Raw genomic sequence first — 18441 nt, 5'->3', positions numbered from 1 at the left:
TGTTGGGCCCAAATATGACCCCCTAGCTAGTGATAGACAATAAGAAATGATAACGGGCCGCGAAAGGCCCATCATGAATTCAATCTTCAAAAACAGCTAAGTCAGATCCGGAGGCTGTGAGCTGGAGATGTTCATCAGAGAGGTCAAGGAAAAGAGGCAGCTCGTTGACAAGTAAACAGGCGCAGGACCCGGTCAAAGAGGTAGCTCGTGGACAAATAAATAGGCGCAGGACCCGGTCAAAGGGAAGCTGTTACAAATCCCTCAAATCACGGAGAGGATCTCGGGAACCTGTTGGTAGCAACGACGGAGCCTGAGGCTATTTAAAGAGAAAGTCAATCAAGAAAAGGGGATCGTAACCCAATTTTCACACACAAGCTTCAATCAATTAAATTCTTTTTTGTAATCATCATAAACATCTTTTGTAAACATTTCTTTACCAAAATCATCAATAAAATCATTCATTCATTCTTTTAAGTTCTTACGGGATTCAGCCCACGATTATCTTTCCCTAATCCTTTCCTAAACTTAACCTGACCTAAAATCAGGAGGTGAGTTTAATCCCTCACAATTGGCGCCGTCTGTGGGGAAGAAACAATGGAATCCCTTACTCCAACTTAAGGATGAATCCAGTCGATCAGACAACAAATTCATCTAAACCGATGAACAGTATCCCGATGAACAGTACTCGGATGAACAGTACTGGATGAACAGTATCGGATGAACAGTACTGGAAGAACAGTATCTCGATGAACAGTATCTCGGTGAACAGTATCTCGGATGAACAGTATCTCGATGAACAGTATCCCGATGAACAGTATCAGATGAACAGTACTGGAAGAACAGTATCTCGATGAACAGTATCTCGATGAACAGTATCTCGATGAACAGTGCTGGAGCAGCCAACACGAGAACCTCCAGTGGGATCGATCCAGGGCTCCCAGCCCTCGTTACCCCTCAGCACCAACCTGCTCCGAACCAGACGGAGGCTCAGCTCTCTGAGATCCGTCGCATGATGATGCAGCTGGTAGAAAAAGCTCAAGAAGGTGAGCGTACAATGCAACAGCTAGCCGCTCGGCAGCAACGATTCGAAGAGGTCACTAGATCTCTAACCGCAACAACCCAACCACCGCAACGTCAGGGCTCGGGAGTGACCTTCCGAGATCGAATAACTGACCCCTCGTTCCCTCGAGGACGTCTCGACTTTTCCCTTGATAACACTGGATCGGGAGAACAGGGACCAGCTTTCCAAACGCCTCATGCTAGGACAGCTCCCGTGTTCAGTCCACCCCTCACCAGTGCTATGGGAAGCAACATAGCATCGACTAGCTCTATTCCCGATCAGGTTACTGGTCAGAGCGCTCGCTTACCTCCTCCACCACCTATTCTTAGGTCAGGAGAAGGAGTATCCGACCGTCCGGGGGCAGAACGTCAGCTCCGGTGTTTCGGGCCAGAAACCTAAACACGAATCCGGGAACATCAAAGGACGGATGCTGATCCTACAGCTCGCCCCACTAACCTAACTCGTCAAAATAACCCAATAGCCAGTGAGCAAATCAGCCCACCGAGCACTTGGAAAAATGATCGAACACGATTCCATCAGGGACCTGTTCGCCAGGTACATGTTCGTCAGGTACCTAACGATGACCCGACTGTCCTTCCTCTAGAGGGACCTGAGGCTATTCGTAGATATATGGAGCGGACTCACGCAGCTCTCCAAAAACTGGGTGCTCAAGTCCACAAGGCAACGAGCTCAGCTCCCGAAATCGAGAGCTTGATCGAGGAGACCTGTGGAACTCCATTCACTGACAGAATTGCCAGCTCTTACATAAGAGATACCCGAAAAATTAAGATCCCGAATACAACGGGACCTCAGACCCGAAGGCCTACCTAAGAGCCTTCCGGCTAGCTATCGTGAAGGCTCACTTCACGAAAGAAGAATGCGATGCAGGTTACTGCAGGACATTCGCCGAAACCTTGTCGGAACAGCCCTCGAATGGTTCTCTGGTCTTGAACCAAATTCGATAGACAGTTTCGACCAGTTAAGTAATGCCTTCATGAAGCAATACTCGACTCACATCCTAAAGCAAGCATCCGAGGCTGACCTCTGGAAAATTAACCAAGGAGTGGGAGACTCGCTACGAGCCTACATCGAAAAATTCAGAGCAGTGAGAACTAAGCTCTCGAATCCAATGATCTAGTTGCCATCGAGGCTCTCAGGAGAGGTCTCTGGTATAAATCAGAACTTTGGTCGGAGCTAACGCTCAATCCTCCCCAACTATCGACGATGCTCTTCATAGAGCCTCCAGATATGTTAACCTGGAAGAGGAAAAACAGCTGCACTGGATAAACTCCACAAAAATCCCAGAGTCATTCGAAAAACGAAACCTCGGAAGCAAGAGGACCTCATAAAAAGGGGAACTCTCGAAATAATCAGACCCAGGGGGAACACTCCTATGCAATCGAGGAAGATAAGGAAGGAAAACCTGTCGCCGCAGCAAATAAAACCCTTGGTCAAAAGGACATGATGAGAACAAACATTGCTCTTACCATGATCGGAAAGGGCACGCAACCGAGGAATGTTGGGACCTCCAACGACAACTGGCAGTTAAATTTGCTGCCGGAGAAATAAAGGGCTTGACCTCAAGAAACCACAGCCCTACCAGAAAAGAGGTCCCAGAGATACCTCACCGAATGAGAAAGGCCTCCTGAAAAAGAGACCGATTCACCACCCCCAGCTCCTAAGAAAAGAGTCGACATGGTCCTCGGAAGCTCCCCCAAGGAAAAAGCCTACAAGTTGAGGCCTCCTGAGCAAACCGCTACCTCAATCGAGCCCCAGCTCAAGGGTAGACTACATCCTCGGAGGATCCGATATGTGTCAAGACTCCGTTAATTCTATTAAAACTCATGTACGGAAGGCTGTGTCTAACACTCAATCCAAGCCTCCTAACCCCGAGTCGAACACTAAGATCTCCTTTTGGGAAAGTGAGACGTCAAACCTTGACAGACCTCACGACGATGCCCGTCACCTTGAACATCGCAGGGTACGAAGTACCCAAGCTCATGGTAGACACCGGGAGCTCCGTCGACCTCATTTTCTATAACGCCCTAAAGGGGATGGAAATAGATGAGTACGAAATCATCGACCAGAAAGCTAGCCTCATAGGCTTTTCCGGAGAAACAGCTACCTCATTGGGAACTATTAAGCTCCCAATTATAGCTGGCGGAATCATGAAAATGATGAATTTCGTAGTCATCGACAGACCTTCCCCGTTTCACGCGATCCTAGGAAGACCTTGGATCCATAAGATGAAAGCAGTAGCTTCAACTTATCACCAATGTGTGAAATTCCCGACACCTGAAGGGATATCTACCGTGCATGGTAACCAAAAGATCTCCAGGATCTGTTACCTGGGAGGATTCGAAATTCTCAAAGAATCACCCCAATAGCAATTACAGATCCAGGAGGGTCGTGAGATACAACAGAATAATTTCGAGGTCCCCTAAGAACCTCACCGAGCAAGTTAGTATCGACGACTCAAATCCTGAAAAGCAAGTGAGTATCGGATCCGAGCTACCTCTCGAGACTAAGAAGGAGCTCATCGACTTTCTAAAAAGCAACGTCGGAACCTTTGCATGGACCACCAGTGACATGAAGGGTATAAACGCCGACGTCACTACTCACAAGCTTAATGTAGACCCCACTTTCAAACCGATCAAACAAAGCGTCGCAAGCTAGGCCTAGAAAAGGCTCAAGCTGTTAACGACGAGGTTGACCGACTTACGAAAGCTGGGTCCATTCGTGAGGTACATTACCCAGACTGGCTAGCTAATCCAGTAGTTGTAAAAGAAAGAACGGGAAATGGAGAATCTGCGTAGATTTCACCGACCTAAATAAAGCTTGTCCCAAAGACAGCTTCCCGTTACCTCACATCGATCGTTTGGTCGAGGCCACTGCTGGCCACCAGCTCCTGTCCTTCATGGATGCCTTTTCAGGGTACAATCAAATCATGATGGATCCCGACGATCAAGAGAAAACCGCATTCATAACTGAATGAGGGACCTATTGCTATAAGGTCATGCCATTCGGTTTAAAAAATGCAGGAGCTACCTATCAAAGGCTAGTGAATAAATGTTCGCTGGCCAGCTCGGGAAAACCATGGAGGTCTATATTGATGATATGCTAGTCAAATCCTCAATTGGAGAAAACCACATTTCCCACCTAAGGGAATGCTTCGATATCCTCAACAAATACGATATGAAGCTCAACCCTGCTAAGTGCACCTTCGGGGTACCTTCAAGCGAGTTTCTCGGCTACCTCGTAACCGAAAGAGGCATCGAAGCCAACCCGAAACAGATAGCTACCTTTCTGGAAATGCCGTCACCTAAGACAACCAGAGAGGTACAGAGATTGACTGGACGAATCGCAGCATTAAATCGATTCATATCCAGGTCCACCGATAAGTGCCTCCCATTCTACAAACTTCTAAAAAATAATAAGAAGTTCTTATGGGACGAGAAGTGCGAGGAAGCCTTCAAGCAATTGAAAGCTTACCTCTCCGAACCTCCCATCTTGGCCAAACCAGTATGGGAGAACCACTGTATCTGTACCTCGCGTATCAACCGCTGCAGTTAGTGGTGTGCTGGTACGAGAAGAGCAAAACGAGTAAAGACCTGTCTATTATACCAGCAAGAGTCTGATAGACGCCGAAACTAGATACCCTACTATGGAAAAACTAGCTCTAGCTGTCGTAACAGCTGCCAGAAAATTGCGACCTTATTTCCAATCGCACTCAATCGTCGTAATGACTTCACAACCATTGCGAACAATTTTGCACAGCCCTAGCCAATCATGACGATTTGCTAAATGAGCAATAGAGCTCAGTGAATACGATATCGAGTATAGACCTCGAGCAGCAGCAAAAGCTCAGGTCCTTGCCGATTTCATAATCGAGCTAGCTTCCGAACAACTAGACTTGGAAACGGAAGCTCCGAAGTGGAGTCTGTACATTGACGAGCCTCGCCAAGACAAGGTTCCGGCATCGGTCTAAGGCTGACCTCCTCAGCTGGAGAAACCATCCAAAAAATCCTACAGGCTCGGATTCAGCGCTTCTAATAACGAGGCTGAATACGAAGCATTAATTGCAGGATTAAAACTCGCCCTAAGCCTCGGAATTCGAGAGCTGAACGCTTATAGTGATTCACAGCTAGTAGCTAGCCAGTTCCACGGCGAGTATGAAACAAGGGACGAAAGAATGGGGGCATACCTAGAAGTTTTCCGGAACCTCACTAAGCAATTCAACAGATTTGAACTAACGAGGATCCCACGAGGAGTGAACTCCTCAGCAGACGCGCTGGCTGCTTTAGCGTCAACATAAGACCCCCTCGTAAAACGGATCATACCCGTAAAGGGAATCGAAAAGCCAAGTATCGACATAGCTACCAAAGCTGAGATCGATAGCAAGCCGAAAGAGCAAACGGAAGGTAGCTACCCCCAGACGGTAGCAACCCAAGTTCTTACAACGTACTGGTTCCCAAAAACCAGAATTCGTAGCTTTAAAAGCATACCTCGGGGGCAAGATCCAGACCTCGGATTCACCTGTCCACGCAGCCAGGACCAGGAGTCGTTCTGCTTTTGAAAGCGTATCCGAAGAAACGACCCAGACTCCGGAGAACAACACCAGAACTGGAGATATTCCTCAGAATTCAGACTCCTTCGAGCCTAATCCGACCAATATCTCCGGGGGCAATAAGACATCAGGTCACGACACTCAGGGACCTGAACAAGACACATCAGGTCACGACACACAGGGACCTGAACAAGACCCGCCGTCATCTCTTCATGACAAAATCATTGGGAGAGAGGATTGGAGAATACCGATCATGCAGTACATCTTGTAGGGTAAGATTCCCCCTCAATAAGTGGGAGGCCCGAAAACTCAAAGCATTAAGCGCAAGATACTGCATAATCGAGTCAGCCCTCCATAAACGAAGCATTTCCGGACCTTACCTAAAATGCGTCCATGGCCTCGATGCTATCAATCTTATGAAAGAAATGCACGCATGCTCCTGAGGAGACCACTCTGGGGGCAGAGCTCTAGCTATCCGAATCAAAAGACATGGCTATTTCTGGCCCACCATTATCGCTGACTGCGAGGTTTATTCCTCTTCATGTGATAAATGCCAAAGGCATCCACCGATTATACATCAGCCTGCAGAAAAATTATCCTCAATATCCGCTCAGTACCCGTTCATGAGGTGGTCCATGGACATCGTAGAACCACTCATAACGTCAGGAAGAGGAAGGCAGAAGCTATGCTTCCTCTTGGTCTTGACAGACGACTTCACGAAGTGGATAGAAGCTGAAGCTTTCCAACAGATAACTAGATTCGAAGTCGAAGGATTTGGGTGGAAAGACATTGTCTGCCGCCTATGGCGTCCCGTATGAGATCGTAACCAACAATGGAGGACAGTTCATTTCTCGCGACTTCAAAGCATTTTGCGACAAGTGGAATATCCGCCTTAGCTTCTCAACACCTCGACGACCTCAAGGTAACGGTCAGGCGAAGGCTGCTAATAAGTCAATATTAACAAACCTCAAGAAACGCTTCGGAACCAACAAGAAAACCTGGTCTGAAAAGATACCTGAAGTACTTTGGGCATGACGAACCACCGAGAAAGGCTACAGAGGAAACCCCTTTCTCTTTAGCCTACGAAATGGAAGCTGTCGTTCCGGCGGAAACCTCCACTGGGAGCCTCCGTCGAGAGCTATGTACGTCTGATCTCGAAGCTAACGACCAGCTCTTATCAGACAGCTTCGATTTAATCGAGGAACGACAAGACCAAGTTTTGCTTCGGATTCAAAACTATCAGCAGGCAATGGCTCGACATTATAATTCCAAAGTCAGGCCTCGACAATTTGTTGTAGGTGACCTAGTACTTAGGAAGGTTTTCGAAGGAACCAAGGAACCAGATGCTGGGAAGTTAGGAACCAACTGGGAAGGTCCCTACCAGATCATCCACGTGGTACGACCTGGCGTTTACAAGCTCCGAAAGATGCGAACCGGGGTACCTGAAATCAGATCGTGGAACGCCACGAATCTTAAGAGATATTATCATTAGGTACCTAAAATTCCTGAACTACGTTAGGCTTGATCCCTTGACTGGGTACGTAGGCAACTCCGTCATGAGTGCAGCCCCAACCTCATTTCAACACTTCGTTCACCACAATCAAAGGGGCATATGTCTGATTAGAATCACATAGCCCACGCAGCAAATGTATGATCATTATAATACAGCAATTGTATGATTACTACGATACCATGTATCTAATTATCAATAAATAAATTATTCTCGATATCTCAATTCTTTAACAAAACAGGTCCCTGCAAACATGGACCTAGGGTCCTAAAAACCCTTCGGATTAGCTCAGGTCTCTACAAACCTGGACCTAAGGTCTTAAAATCCTTAACAATCTTAAAGGTCTTAAAATCATTCAAGCAATATCAGGTCTCGACGAACCTGGACCTAAGGTCTTAAAATCCTTAACAATCTTAAAGGTCTTAAAATCCTTCAAGCAATATCAGGTCTCGACGAACCTGGACCTAAGGTCTTAAAATCCTTACCAAATCTCCAAGGTCTTAAAATCCTTATCAAATCTCCAAGGTCTTAAAATCCTTATCAAATCTCCAAGGTCTTAAAATCCTTATCAAATCCCAAAAGGTCTTAAAATCCTTATCAAATCCCAAAAGGTCTTAAAATCCTTATCAAATCTCAAAAGGTCTTAAAATCCTTATAAATCTCAAAAGGTCTTAAAATCCTAAGCAAACTTCAATGGGTCTTAAAATCCCACAAACGAATTCAGGTTCCCATGAACCCCCTCCTAAGGTCTTCAGGGTAGCTCAGGTTCCTAAAACCCGGAGCTAATCTCAATATTTCAAGAACTCCTTCTAAGGATCCTCATAATCGAATACACTCGAAATTTTCGAGACCTGATAAGTCGTTAGACATTGTATATAATAATCACGATACATGTCCTAACCGAAACTTACACTTGACAAAAGTCAATCTCATCCAAGAAACGATCAAACCAAGTCAAATGACTTAATACGAAAAACAAAACCGAAATTTGAATAAAAGGGTTTAAAAGCCTCCCCAGGCTAACGGGGGTTCAGAAGACCCTAAGGTTTAAAAGCCTCCTCAGGCTATAAATCTGAAACGTAAACAAAGCCCATTGGGCAAAAGTCATGAAAAGCAACATTACAATTCAAAAAGAGCCGCAGCTCTTAGACATCATTATCACGGGAGCTCATCCCGACATCCTTGTCTCCCTCGACTGGATCACTTTCTTTGGCTGGATCTCCCTCATCTGCCTCCTTGTCATCGCCTATTTGGGACGTCTCGACTGGAGCTGAATCAGGGCCCACCAAACCTAAGTTAGAACCATACTCTCCGGAAAAGGATAGATTAAACATGTTAATCTCGAAAGTACCTGAACTCTCTGAGAATTGAGGAATGGGAAGCTTGCTGGCCGAGAAGTCGGATACTTGCGCCTTTTCATATGCAATCGTAACCATCAGATTAGGCAAAAGAAATCTTCAATAAAGATAACTGTTGCTCGAGATCTCAACAAAAAGATTGATGCTCGGCGGCTAGGTCTAGCTTCCGAGATAAGGAATCTTATCTCGAAAGCTGGGGGCAACTGTTGGGCCCAAATATGACCCCCTAGCTAGTGATAGACAATAAGAAATGATAACGGACCGCGAAAGGCCCATCATGAATTCAATCTTCAAAAACAGCTAAGTCAGATCCGGAGGCTGTGAGCTGGAGATGTTCATCAGAGAGGTCAAGGAAAAGAGGCAGCTCGTTGACAAGTAAACAGGCGCAGGACCCGGTCAAAGAGGTAGCTCGTGGACAAATAAATAGGCGCAGGACCCGGTCAAAGGGAAGCTGTTACAAATCCCTCAAATCACGGAGAGGATCTCGGGAACCTGTTGGTAGCAACCGACGGAGCCTGAGGCTATTTAAAGAGGAAGTCAATCAAGAAAAGGGGATCGGAACCCAATTCACACACAAGCTCTCAATCAATTAATTCTTTCTTTGTAAACGTTATAAACATCTTTGTAAACATATTCTTTACCCAAAATCATCAATAAAATCATTCATTCATCTTTTAAGTTCTTACGGGATTCAGCCCATGATTATCTTTCCCTAATCCTTTCCTAAACTATAACCTGACCTAAAATCAGGAGGTGAGTTTAATCCCTCACAGTGTTCTTGTGGTAACAACAGAACATCTATGCTGCTTAATGTAAGTTCTAACAGTCCAACGATCTGAATTCGTTAACTTTGCAACACGCACACGCCACTTGCAGCCTTCTTTTTCTCCTCGGCATTTTATCACATATCTCTTACTATCCGACTTAATTACCTCATACTCAAAACACTTCAGATGTGAAGCCTTCTGAATATGAGTTTGCGCTTCCTCCTTGGTTCTAAATTCTTGACCTATAACCAAATCCATACCATCATCACGCTCCTTATATACAACTTGTGAGACTTCAACTGATGGTCCTGCTTCTCTTTCGGTGACATTCTCATGCATCTCAGTGTTTTCGTATAAAGTGAGCATACCACCAGTACCCTCATTATCAGTTGCACCCATCTCAGTACCATCCTCATCAACAACCTCTGTATCAATCGCCTCTGTATCAGTAGCCTCTGTATCAATAGCTTCTGTATCAATAGCCTCTCTATCAGTAACATCTCTATCAGTAACCTCTCTATCAGTAGCTTCTCTTTCAGTAGTCTCTCTATCCGATAGACCGCCATAGAAATCAGTGTGATCATCTGTTTGGCTGAGCTCCACATGTAGAACACTTCTACAATTCTCTTGATTTACTTGCATTAGATAAGCAAAAACTTCTTCATCATCACAGATATATGATGGCTTATTCGAATACATTACCATTGGAAAGTAACTAATCTTCACTATCATCTTATATTCATCCACCTTTATCTTCCTGCAAATACGCTCAACCAAAACAGAGTATGTGACCTCCTCCACTGGTTTCTTCAAGACAATAGTGTGAATTTCATCTTTCCCTTCACCATCTCCCGAAATCCATTTCGTATCAGCCCCATCCTTCATATAATATCCTCCATAATCAAAACAAATGATTGTGCAATGCGGATTTTGCATTTTCCTGAAATAAAAAAATTAGAATTACAATTAGAATTATTAAAGAAGCTTAAATTTAATTCCCACACTGTAAAGTGCTCTCTTACTAATACTAATTTGTTTCAATACAATACATAGTAAAACTCGTAATAATACCAGAAATACTAGTTATATTTTGTAAACATAGTAATACTGAGTAATATCAGTAATACCCATAATTTATCTTTGCAGTCACTAATCACGTTTTAGTCAAATTTTGTTTGGATTTTTCTTTACCCATGATATATAATTCATATTAGTTAAATTACTGCCAAAAAAATCATCAAAAACACATAAAAATATACCAGAAACCTATAGACACAGTTTTCAAAATCCATTTTAATCTACTCAAATTTGCATCCAATCTTCTTTTTTACACTAGCCGAGATCAATGCACTTCTTTCTAATAGTATTCCACCAAACATTTCATCAAAAACGAACATAAAATATACCTAAAATCTATAAATACAGTTTTAAAAAAAAAATAATAATCTCTCAAAACTTTCATCAATTCTTAGTTTTTTTACAATACTCTTCATATATACAACATTTAAATGTTATTCAACAAAAAAAAAATCATCAAAAACGGATAAGAAATACCTGGTTTTGAAGCTTCAAAATCGTCAATGGAGGGTGAGGGAGAAGAGAGTTTCACGATGGGAAGAAGAGGAAAGTGAGAAACTTGAAGACATGTGGGTCCAGTCATTTCTGATTGGTTAAGGTTGTCTTTTGGATCCACATGGTTGTTGATTATTTATGTGAAGAATAAATGAGAAAAATGGTGATGTGGAAGAAATATGTTAAAGAAATGAAGGATAGTTTGGTATTTGTGATCAAAGTGGGATCCACAAAGGGGGTAGAAGAATAGAGAAGGGATAGAAAGGTTGTTTTATTTCCCACTAGGATCGGCCCGCCCTACGGGCGTGTTGTTAATTTTGAAATGAGTTCAACATATTTCGGTATTCTAACAAATATTGTATGTTTTTATTCTTTTAATATTTTTTACATTTGTTCTTGTACGACGTGTATAAACTATATAATCGACAAACATCTGAACACTTAAAAAGGTCGGTTAACTCTTATCAATGTTAACCGAGAACAACGAAACCATAATGCTGTTAATATTAAACCGTTTTTTTATTTCAAAGAAACCATAGAGTCGTATTTAGATCTTGATATTTCCAATATATGACTGTTTAAATGGTTTTGGATGTATATCTATAAAACAAACATATCTAACTTTATTTAAAAAATTGTTTAAATATTTTTAATTACTTTAAGTTTTATATTGGATTCGGAAAATAACTTCCACTGAAACAAAAAAAACCTTCAAATTTTTTTAGATATTAAAATAGAGGGAGTATTTTTTATAAATCTAAATGTTTATAAAATCTAAAGCACGAAATCTGTTAAGGAAATGACAATGGTTATGTCTGATTTCACATTATTCATTTGTATTGCTATATATATATATATATATATATATATATATATATATATATATATATATATATTATTTATGTTTTCTTAAACCTAGCAAGTGTTGCATAACACGGTTGTCTTTTTCATTCTCATTAGTCAATCCATAATTTAACCAGTAGTTAAGTTATACTGTATACATCAAATTCAAAAGCATATAATACATACGAAGGTGAGGTTATTCGATAATTCACAAAAGTGTTAGTTATCCTCTATAGTCTTTTGTTTTTATAACTTCTTTGAACATATGATGGCATTATATTAAAAAAAAAAGAGTATTTGCATTCTATGCACACAAAATTTTCCTATTTTCAACAAAACAACACTTAGTAGAACCATATCAAAGAACAACCCAATAATGAAAATTAAAAAACTCACTTCCTTAATCAACCTTTGTTTGGGTCCAAAGAAACTTAATCTTGATATGTCAAAGTGCAAGTCAACGGTCGATACTCTAGCAAAAAAAAAAAAGAGATGAAGAGGGGTGCATGTCAAAACTCAATCTTACCGTCATGTCACTGTTATACAAACCCTATGGTGTTTTAATCATACTACACATGTATTGTTGTTCTTAGAATACTCTTTTATTTTCAGATATCATGAGTCGGGTGAAAATACATTTTAATATTAGTCTATTGTATTTGTGCAATAATGCTAATGAATAGTGTCTACCTAATATTTATTTCAATATATAAAAGACTCAACATAAATGTCGTACATCCAAAGTTTAGACAAAGACACATTTGTGAATAAACACACAAATCTGAATTCAGATCTAGTCTAATCAAACGGACCTAAATTAAAATAAATCATCATCACAAGTGTTCAGTTTTGAGAAGTCGGGTCTGAAAGTAAATTGAAGTAGAATTAATCAAACCATCAAAAGACTGTTAGAAACCTTAACCGTGTATTCATGGTTTGTTCAAAAGCTAATAAGAGTCCCTTCATTCTTGTTTTATCAAACTGCTAAAACAATCCAATAACCACATGCAGCTGGACAATGATGGACAGTTGGACAGAGTCGATCAAAGAGGATAGAACTTTGATGCCTAGTCTAACACGAAATACATAATGGAAAAGAGACTTGCAAATTGCAGAGGTTAAAGAAATGTCATCCAAGTTCAAAACTTTTATAAAAAAAGAAGTAAACAACACAACCGAAGGATATTTATAATAGTAATCATGTGCGAACAAATTCAGAAGCCAAAAAACTAAGTTTTAACTCTCTTTCTTTAGATAGTTAAAACAACAGTTTAAGCTGATTAAGCCGCTGTATTGTCCCTTGGCTTAGCTCCGGTACCTTCTCTGAAACCGGTCTTGAACCTGCGAGCACATTGCGAAGATACCTCATCCTTCCAGTTCATGTAGCCTTTCTACGGATTGCCTTCACACTCCAGTTGTAGGTTCTCTTGTGAGCGGCGGGGTAAGCACAGGTGGAGCAACAGCTCTTCTGGATGTGGAAACTGCGACTGCCACATCTCACACAGAGAGTGTGACTCCTGTTCCTCACCTTTCTGAAACTCCATGTTCCCTTCTTCATTGAAGCGGATGTGCATTAACCAAAAATTAACAAAAATATAAGGTATAAAATCCTGCAATCTAAATCAGAATTGTCAGCAAAATCTAACACTCTTGAGCAAACTTATAAAAGAAAAATAATACACAATGGAGGGTATTAGTAAACCTGTAGGTATGGCGTTGGTGACATAAACAAAACATGCCTCTTCTGACCAACTATCATCTGCTGTGCGTACCCTCAAAACAAATATATTCCAAAAATTTAATTTTTTGTCTTAAAAAAAAAGAGTTTTGAGTAATGGCTCTAATAGCAAACATGTTGACCATCTGGAGTATAATAAGTTTGTTTGGACCAAGCTGCTGTGGATGTCGTCCAGGGAATGGAGCCCCCAATCTACCAATTTCATTTTTTTGTGAATCAGAAACATGAAAACAGACACTTAAGTTTGATTAAGGAGACTGAGGCCGTGAAGCTGTTGGAGATTGTTTGATGTCCACCATAAGCATGTCGATCCACATCAGCTCCCCACCACGCTTGACGTTCCTGGCCACCCAGAACCTCAAAATTTTGGCCTCCACGACGGACGGACGAACACCTACCGAACTTCAAATCAGAAGAAAAAAATTTGGAATTAGCCATTTCAAATCAATCAGTATGAGATATGAGAGATAGGAAGATGAGATGGGTTCAAAAGGAGGAATCACACCTCTATTTATTCAAATCTTGTGACCGCCTCTGAGATCGAAAGGAAGCTTTAAAGACACATGATGGAGCCAATAAATGAGATTGAGGAGGAAGCCATTAATCACACCGTTTCAGGTTGGGAGAAGAAGCGAATAGGTCGCCGGATCGCCGCCGCAGATATGGAAGAGACGAACTCCGTTTCTTACATGAAGAAGCGTATAGGGTTAGTGGGGTCTCTTCACGTCGGGCCCAGTCTCTTTCCAACAGAGCAGCCCAATTACACGACGAAGTCCACGATGATTCACGTTTAATGAACACAGCGTTTTTGCGAAGGTGACACGTGTCGCAACGTCATGCAACGAATTTCCTAGCTGGCATCCCATGTGGATACCCCAGGAGGGGTGAAAAGCTTCTTTTATATATAAAGATGAGGGCATTTGGTGTTAGTTTCCATAAATTAACGATAAACTATGATACGTTTAAGTTTTGTTTGTCAGAAATACTTTGAGCTAGAAAAAAGAATTGTCTGACGCAAGAAATAGATCCACCATTGCATATATGTTGATTAACATATTTTGTTTTTTTCTTTCGTTAATACTCGTCATGTTTTAGGAATTTGAGTTTCAGTATTGGCATAATAACAACTAGATCTTGACCCGCCCAATCGGGCGGGTATTTATTTTATGTTTTTTAGTTTTTATTTATAAATGATATATTTTTAATATTTAAACATAAATTTAGATTGAAAATTAACATTTTTAATTATAATAAAAATTAAAAGTTTAAAAAAATATTTTGATATAAATTTTAAATTCCTAATTAAAATAATATAGAGATGGGTCATAATTTTTTCTAATTCCAAAATCTTAGCATTCTTAATAACAAATAAAATAATTTATAAATACATAAAATATATAAACATATTTGAAATTAAAACAAATTTGTTAAAAAAAAATCTTACGTCATTGTTGTTTATTTCTATAGTTTGACCCGTGGCCGTATAAATATTTGCTTTCACTTCAATTTTTTTCTTTGTTCTAATGATAATATATATATATATATATATATGTGTGTGTGTGTGTGTGTAAATTAATATGTATTACATAATTGTTAGTATAACATTTTAAAACAAAAATTTTATATATTACTTTAAAAATTATATTATGTGATTTTAGTCGTCTATTATATCACAGTGTATCATATAAAAATCTAATATTTATAAATAATTAGACTTATATTATAAAAGTGTTATACTAACAATTTATAAATAAAATATTTTATATTTTATTTATATGATATATAAATTGATTTTGATGTGTGATTTTTATTTTATTATTTTTATTAATAAATATTGAAAAATATTAAATGTTAACAAAAAATCTATTTGGAAATTTATTTTGGTTAAGATTCATTCTATTAAAAAAATCTACTATTTAAATTAGGAAAATACATTAAATACTTAAATCTATCATTTAAATAAGGAAAAGACAAAATTCTCTACTATCTTTGTTACCAAACAAAATTTAATTTTTTTAAAGACTCTTATCCCTGTTACCAAACAAAAGCTTAAAGTACTTCTACTTTAATAAGATAGAAGATAGATAACACAAATACGTGCGTGTAAGAATTTCATGTTTTTGGGGCCTAACTTGTTTTTCCGATACCATACATAAATGCAGCTTTTGGGATTGATAGCGGTTAACAACGTTTTAAAATAATTATACAAATCGCCTCAGATTGCTCCGAATCTTTTAAAATCAAAAGTTTAATTCAGCTAGCGTTTACAGGTGTAGACGATTGTAGGTGGATAAATAAATATAATTTTTTAAAATTAAATTTTCAATCAAAAGTTTTAAATTAAAATATTATAAATAAAAATATATACACATTTTATATAGCAATTTAAATTCTTAAACAATATCATACTTTGTGTTATAAAAACTTTAAATTAGCTATTCATTAAATTTTTTTTTAAATTAATATACATACATATATAAAGATATACACATATATAAAACGAAACAAACTATTCTTTAAAAAAAATTAATATAAATCTTCAAAATATTTATCAAAATTATAACTTTCAAATAGTTTTTTTTTGAATGTCTGAATCGATTAATTATGCTATTACAATGATGAGAATATTACAAAGACGATTTTACAGCTGACAATTCTACCACCCTGTGAGAATATACGCCTGACTGCACCACTCTGAGCCGTCCTATGAGATCCATGTTCGATGGTATGTCTTGCACCAAGCTGAAGACTCTGAGCCGTCCTATGAGATCCATGTTCGATGATATGTCCTGCACTAAGCTGAAGATCTCATGTAACATGTTTCTTCATAATCTGCATAATTTGATATTTTCTGGAGTTTAAACCCCAGATCTCCGGGTGTAGAAGCAACTGACCCCTTAGTCAAACCACTGGACCAAGGGGGTTTCCACTTTCAAATAGTTAAAAGATTAAATAAATAAACATAGTTAAAAGATTAAATAAATAAACATAATATTATTATTAATCATATTATATTTTATCACAATAGTATGTTTTTAATATTTTTATAATGTTAGGGCAATTGTCTAAAATAACACTTGTGAAGTTTTTATCCCTAAAATTACACTAGAAGGAGAAAGTCACAAAATAACATTCATTAATGGGCAAAATGTCTCTACTACCCTTGTTTTTATAATTAAAAAAAAAAAAAAAAACAAAATAGAAAGAAGTCTCTTTTCTCGATCATCGATCTCCGACCAGAGCCGGTCCTGAGTTTGTGAAAATTTGTGGGGGTCCTAATTGAAACTATAAAAAAATATTCAATTTTAAAAAGAAAATATGAATTTCTAAAACAAAATATTAGTATAATGTTTTTCTTTATAGAAAAATCAAAGTTATAAATTTTAATAACATAAAATATATGTTCAAATTTTAATTATGCTTTTAAATTTATTTATTTATATTACAACAACAAAAATATTGTATATTTAATACTTATATATGTATATATAAACATATTAATATGTACATAACTACATATACAAAAATCAATTGTTTAAATGTGGGGGCCCTACAAAGTAGGGGGCCCCATTCAAATGTTTCGTAACCCTCCCCTCAGATCCGGCTCTGTCTCCGACGTTTCTCCTCTGTCGGCTCCGATTCTCCTCTGTCATCTCCGGCGAAGAACACTGTCATCATCTCCGACGAAGCGAACGAAGATTCGACTCTCCAACTCGAGAGATGGAAAGGCAAGCTTTGGCGAAGCTTAACAAGCCATGGAGGAAGACGGTAGATACGTCAAGATTGTGATTGAGCCTTTGGTTAGGGTTCTTGAGAAAGGGAGCCCTGTTGGTAGAGACGCGTCTGCAAAGTGTTTAATGAAATTAACCGAGAACTTGGAGAATGCTAGGTCCGTCTCTGCTCACAGAGGTGTCTCTGCATTGCTGACGATCTGTTCTTACACGTAGTTGGTTTGTGGTGGATGTCCCTTCTTTGAAGTACCTTGAAATCGTAGATTCTGTAGTTTACGACTTCCGTCAGATGGAGAATATGCCTGCGTTGGAGGAGGCATGCGTTTGGATTACTAGTGGAGTGACCCAAAAGTTTCTAAAGCCTCTTACTTCTGTCCACCGCCTCTCTCTATGGTTATCACTTTCAGAGGTAATAACTAATCAGTTGAATCTTGTAAATTCATATTATTGTTATTCTCTCTTGTATATGAAAAAAAAATACAGGCTATGCATCCTTCTGGTATGATCTTCAATCAGCTTGTTCATCTTGACTTGTACACTTTAGCGGAAGGCTGGTGGGATCTTCTTACATGTATGCTCCAAGATTCCCCTAAACTGCGATTTCTCAAACTCACCAATGTATGTTCTCTCTAGAATCTGCCTGCTTTTATCCGTTTTAGTTTTCGGATATTGTGTATTGATATTGACTGATAATAATTATATCTTTGGTCTCAGAGAAAATTAAGAAGTGAAAGCAAAGAGACCCCAATTGGTTGGAGGCCGTCAAGTTCTGTTCCTGAGTGTTTGTTGTCTAGTATAGAGGCTTTTGTGTGGATTGGGTACAATGGGAGACAAAGGGATAGAGAGATGACAACATTTGTCCTAAAAAATGCTACTTGTTTGAAGACAGCGACATTCTCTCCAGATTCTACTGATTTGGAAGAGAAGTATCAGATGCTCAAGGTGTTGGCATCTGTACCTACAACGTCAGCTTCGTCTCAGCTTCTATTCGACTGAACAATGATAAAAAGATGTTGTTTTCGTTTTTTTTAAGTTAAGTGTCTTAAATGGAAGCTCTTAGTTTTTGGTAAATTTCCGGCTAGTGTGACTGAATCTAAATCCATATATATCTTTTTTTATCCCCAACGAGGTCCTTTAAAAGCTAGTAACCTTGTTCTGTTCGCTTGTTGCTATAGTCTGATATAGTCTTTCTGATTAATTAAAGTTCAACGAGTCAGTTAATTAATCATCCTCTCCTTAGTTTTTTGTGCTCAACTTGTCCATGAACACCAAGGAACAAAATATTATAGTTCCGA

At 39.3% G+C, this 18441-nt stretch overlaps 3 protein-coding genes and 1 pseudogene across 4 annotated transcripts in view; 1 reads left to right on the top strand and 3 right to left on the bottom strand.

Annotated features, from left to right (window-relative positions):
• Window positions 1-3092, bottom strand: part of LOC130494918 (uncharacterized) — a 7439-nt gene extending 4347 nt beyond the window's left edge. The window contains exon 1 of the mRNA XM_056985757.1: window positions 2997-3092. Coding sequence (XP_056841737.1) covers window positions 2997-3092 — 96 coding nt within the window. The remainder of the gene's footprint in view (window positions 1-2996) is intronic.
• Window positions 3093-9262: 6170 nt separating this feature from the next.
• Window positions 9263-10147, bottom strand: LOC130494917 (uncharacterized). The gene has a single exon (XM_056985756.1). It carries the CDS (start codon window positions 10145-10147, stop codon window positions 9263-9265), a length of 885 nt encoding a protein of 294 aa, XP_056841736.1.
• Window positions 10148-12804: 2657 nt separating this feature from the next.
• On the bottom strand, window positions 12805-14190 carry LOC108838534 (60S ribosomal protein L37-3-like; annotated as a pseudogene).
• Window positions 14191-16997: 2807 nt separating this feature from the next.
• On the top strand, window positions 16998-18290 carry LOC108859420 (F-box/FBD/LRR-repeat protein At4g26340). Of its 2 annotated transcripts, none has more exons than XM_018633318.2 (3): window positions 16998-17555; window positions 17663-17764; window positions 17861-18290. In XM_018633318.2, exons 1-3 carry the CDS (start codon window positions 17436-17438, stop codon window positions 18140-18142), a joined length of 504 nt encoding a protein of 167 aa, XP_018488820.1. In that variant the 5' UTR covers window positions 16998-17435; the 3' UTR covers window positions 18143-18290. The 2 variants fall into 2 exon arrangements, with proteins under 2 accessions (XP_018488820.1, XP_018488819.1); XM_018633317.2 differs by having other exon boundaries at window positions 16999-17555; window positions 17630-17764.
• Window positions 18291-18441: the final 151 nt, after the last annotated feature.

Source organism: Raphanus sativus, chromosome 5, assembly GCF_000801105.2.
Source record: "Raphanus sativus cultivar WK10039 chromosome 5, ASM80110v3, whole genome shotgun sequence".
Taxonomy (NCBI): Eukaryota; Viridiplantae; Streptophyta; class Magnoliopsida; order Brassicales; family Brassicaceae; genus Raphanus; species Raphanus sativus.
Note: the sequence above shows the minus strand (reverse complement) of the source record. Positions and strands in the feature narration are given on the sequence as shown.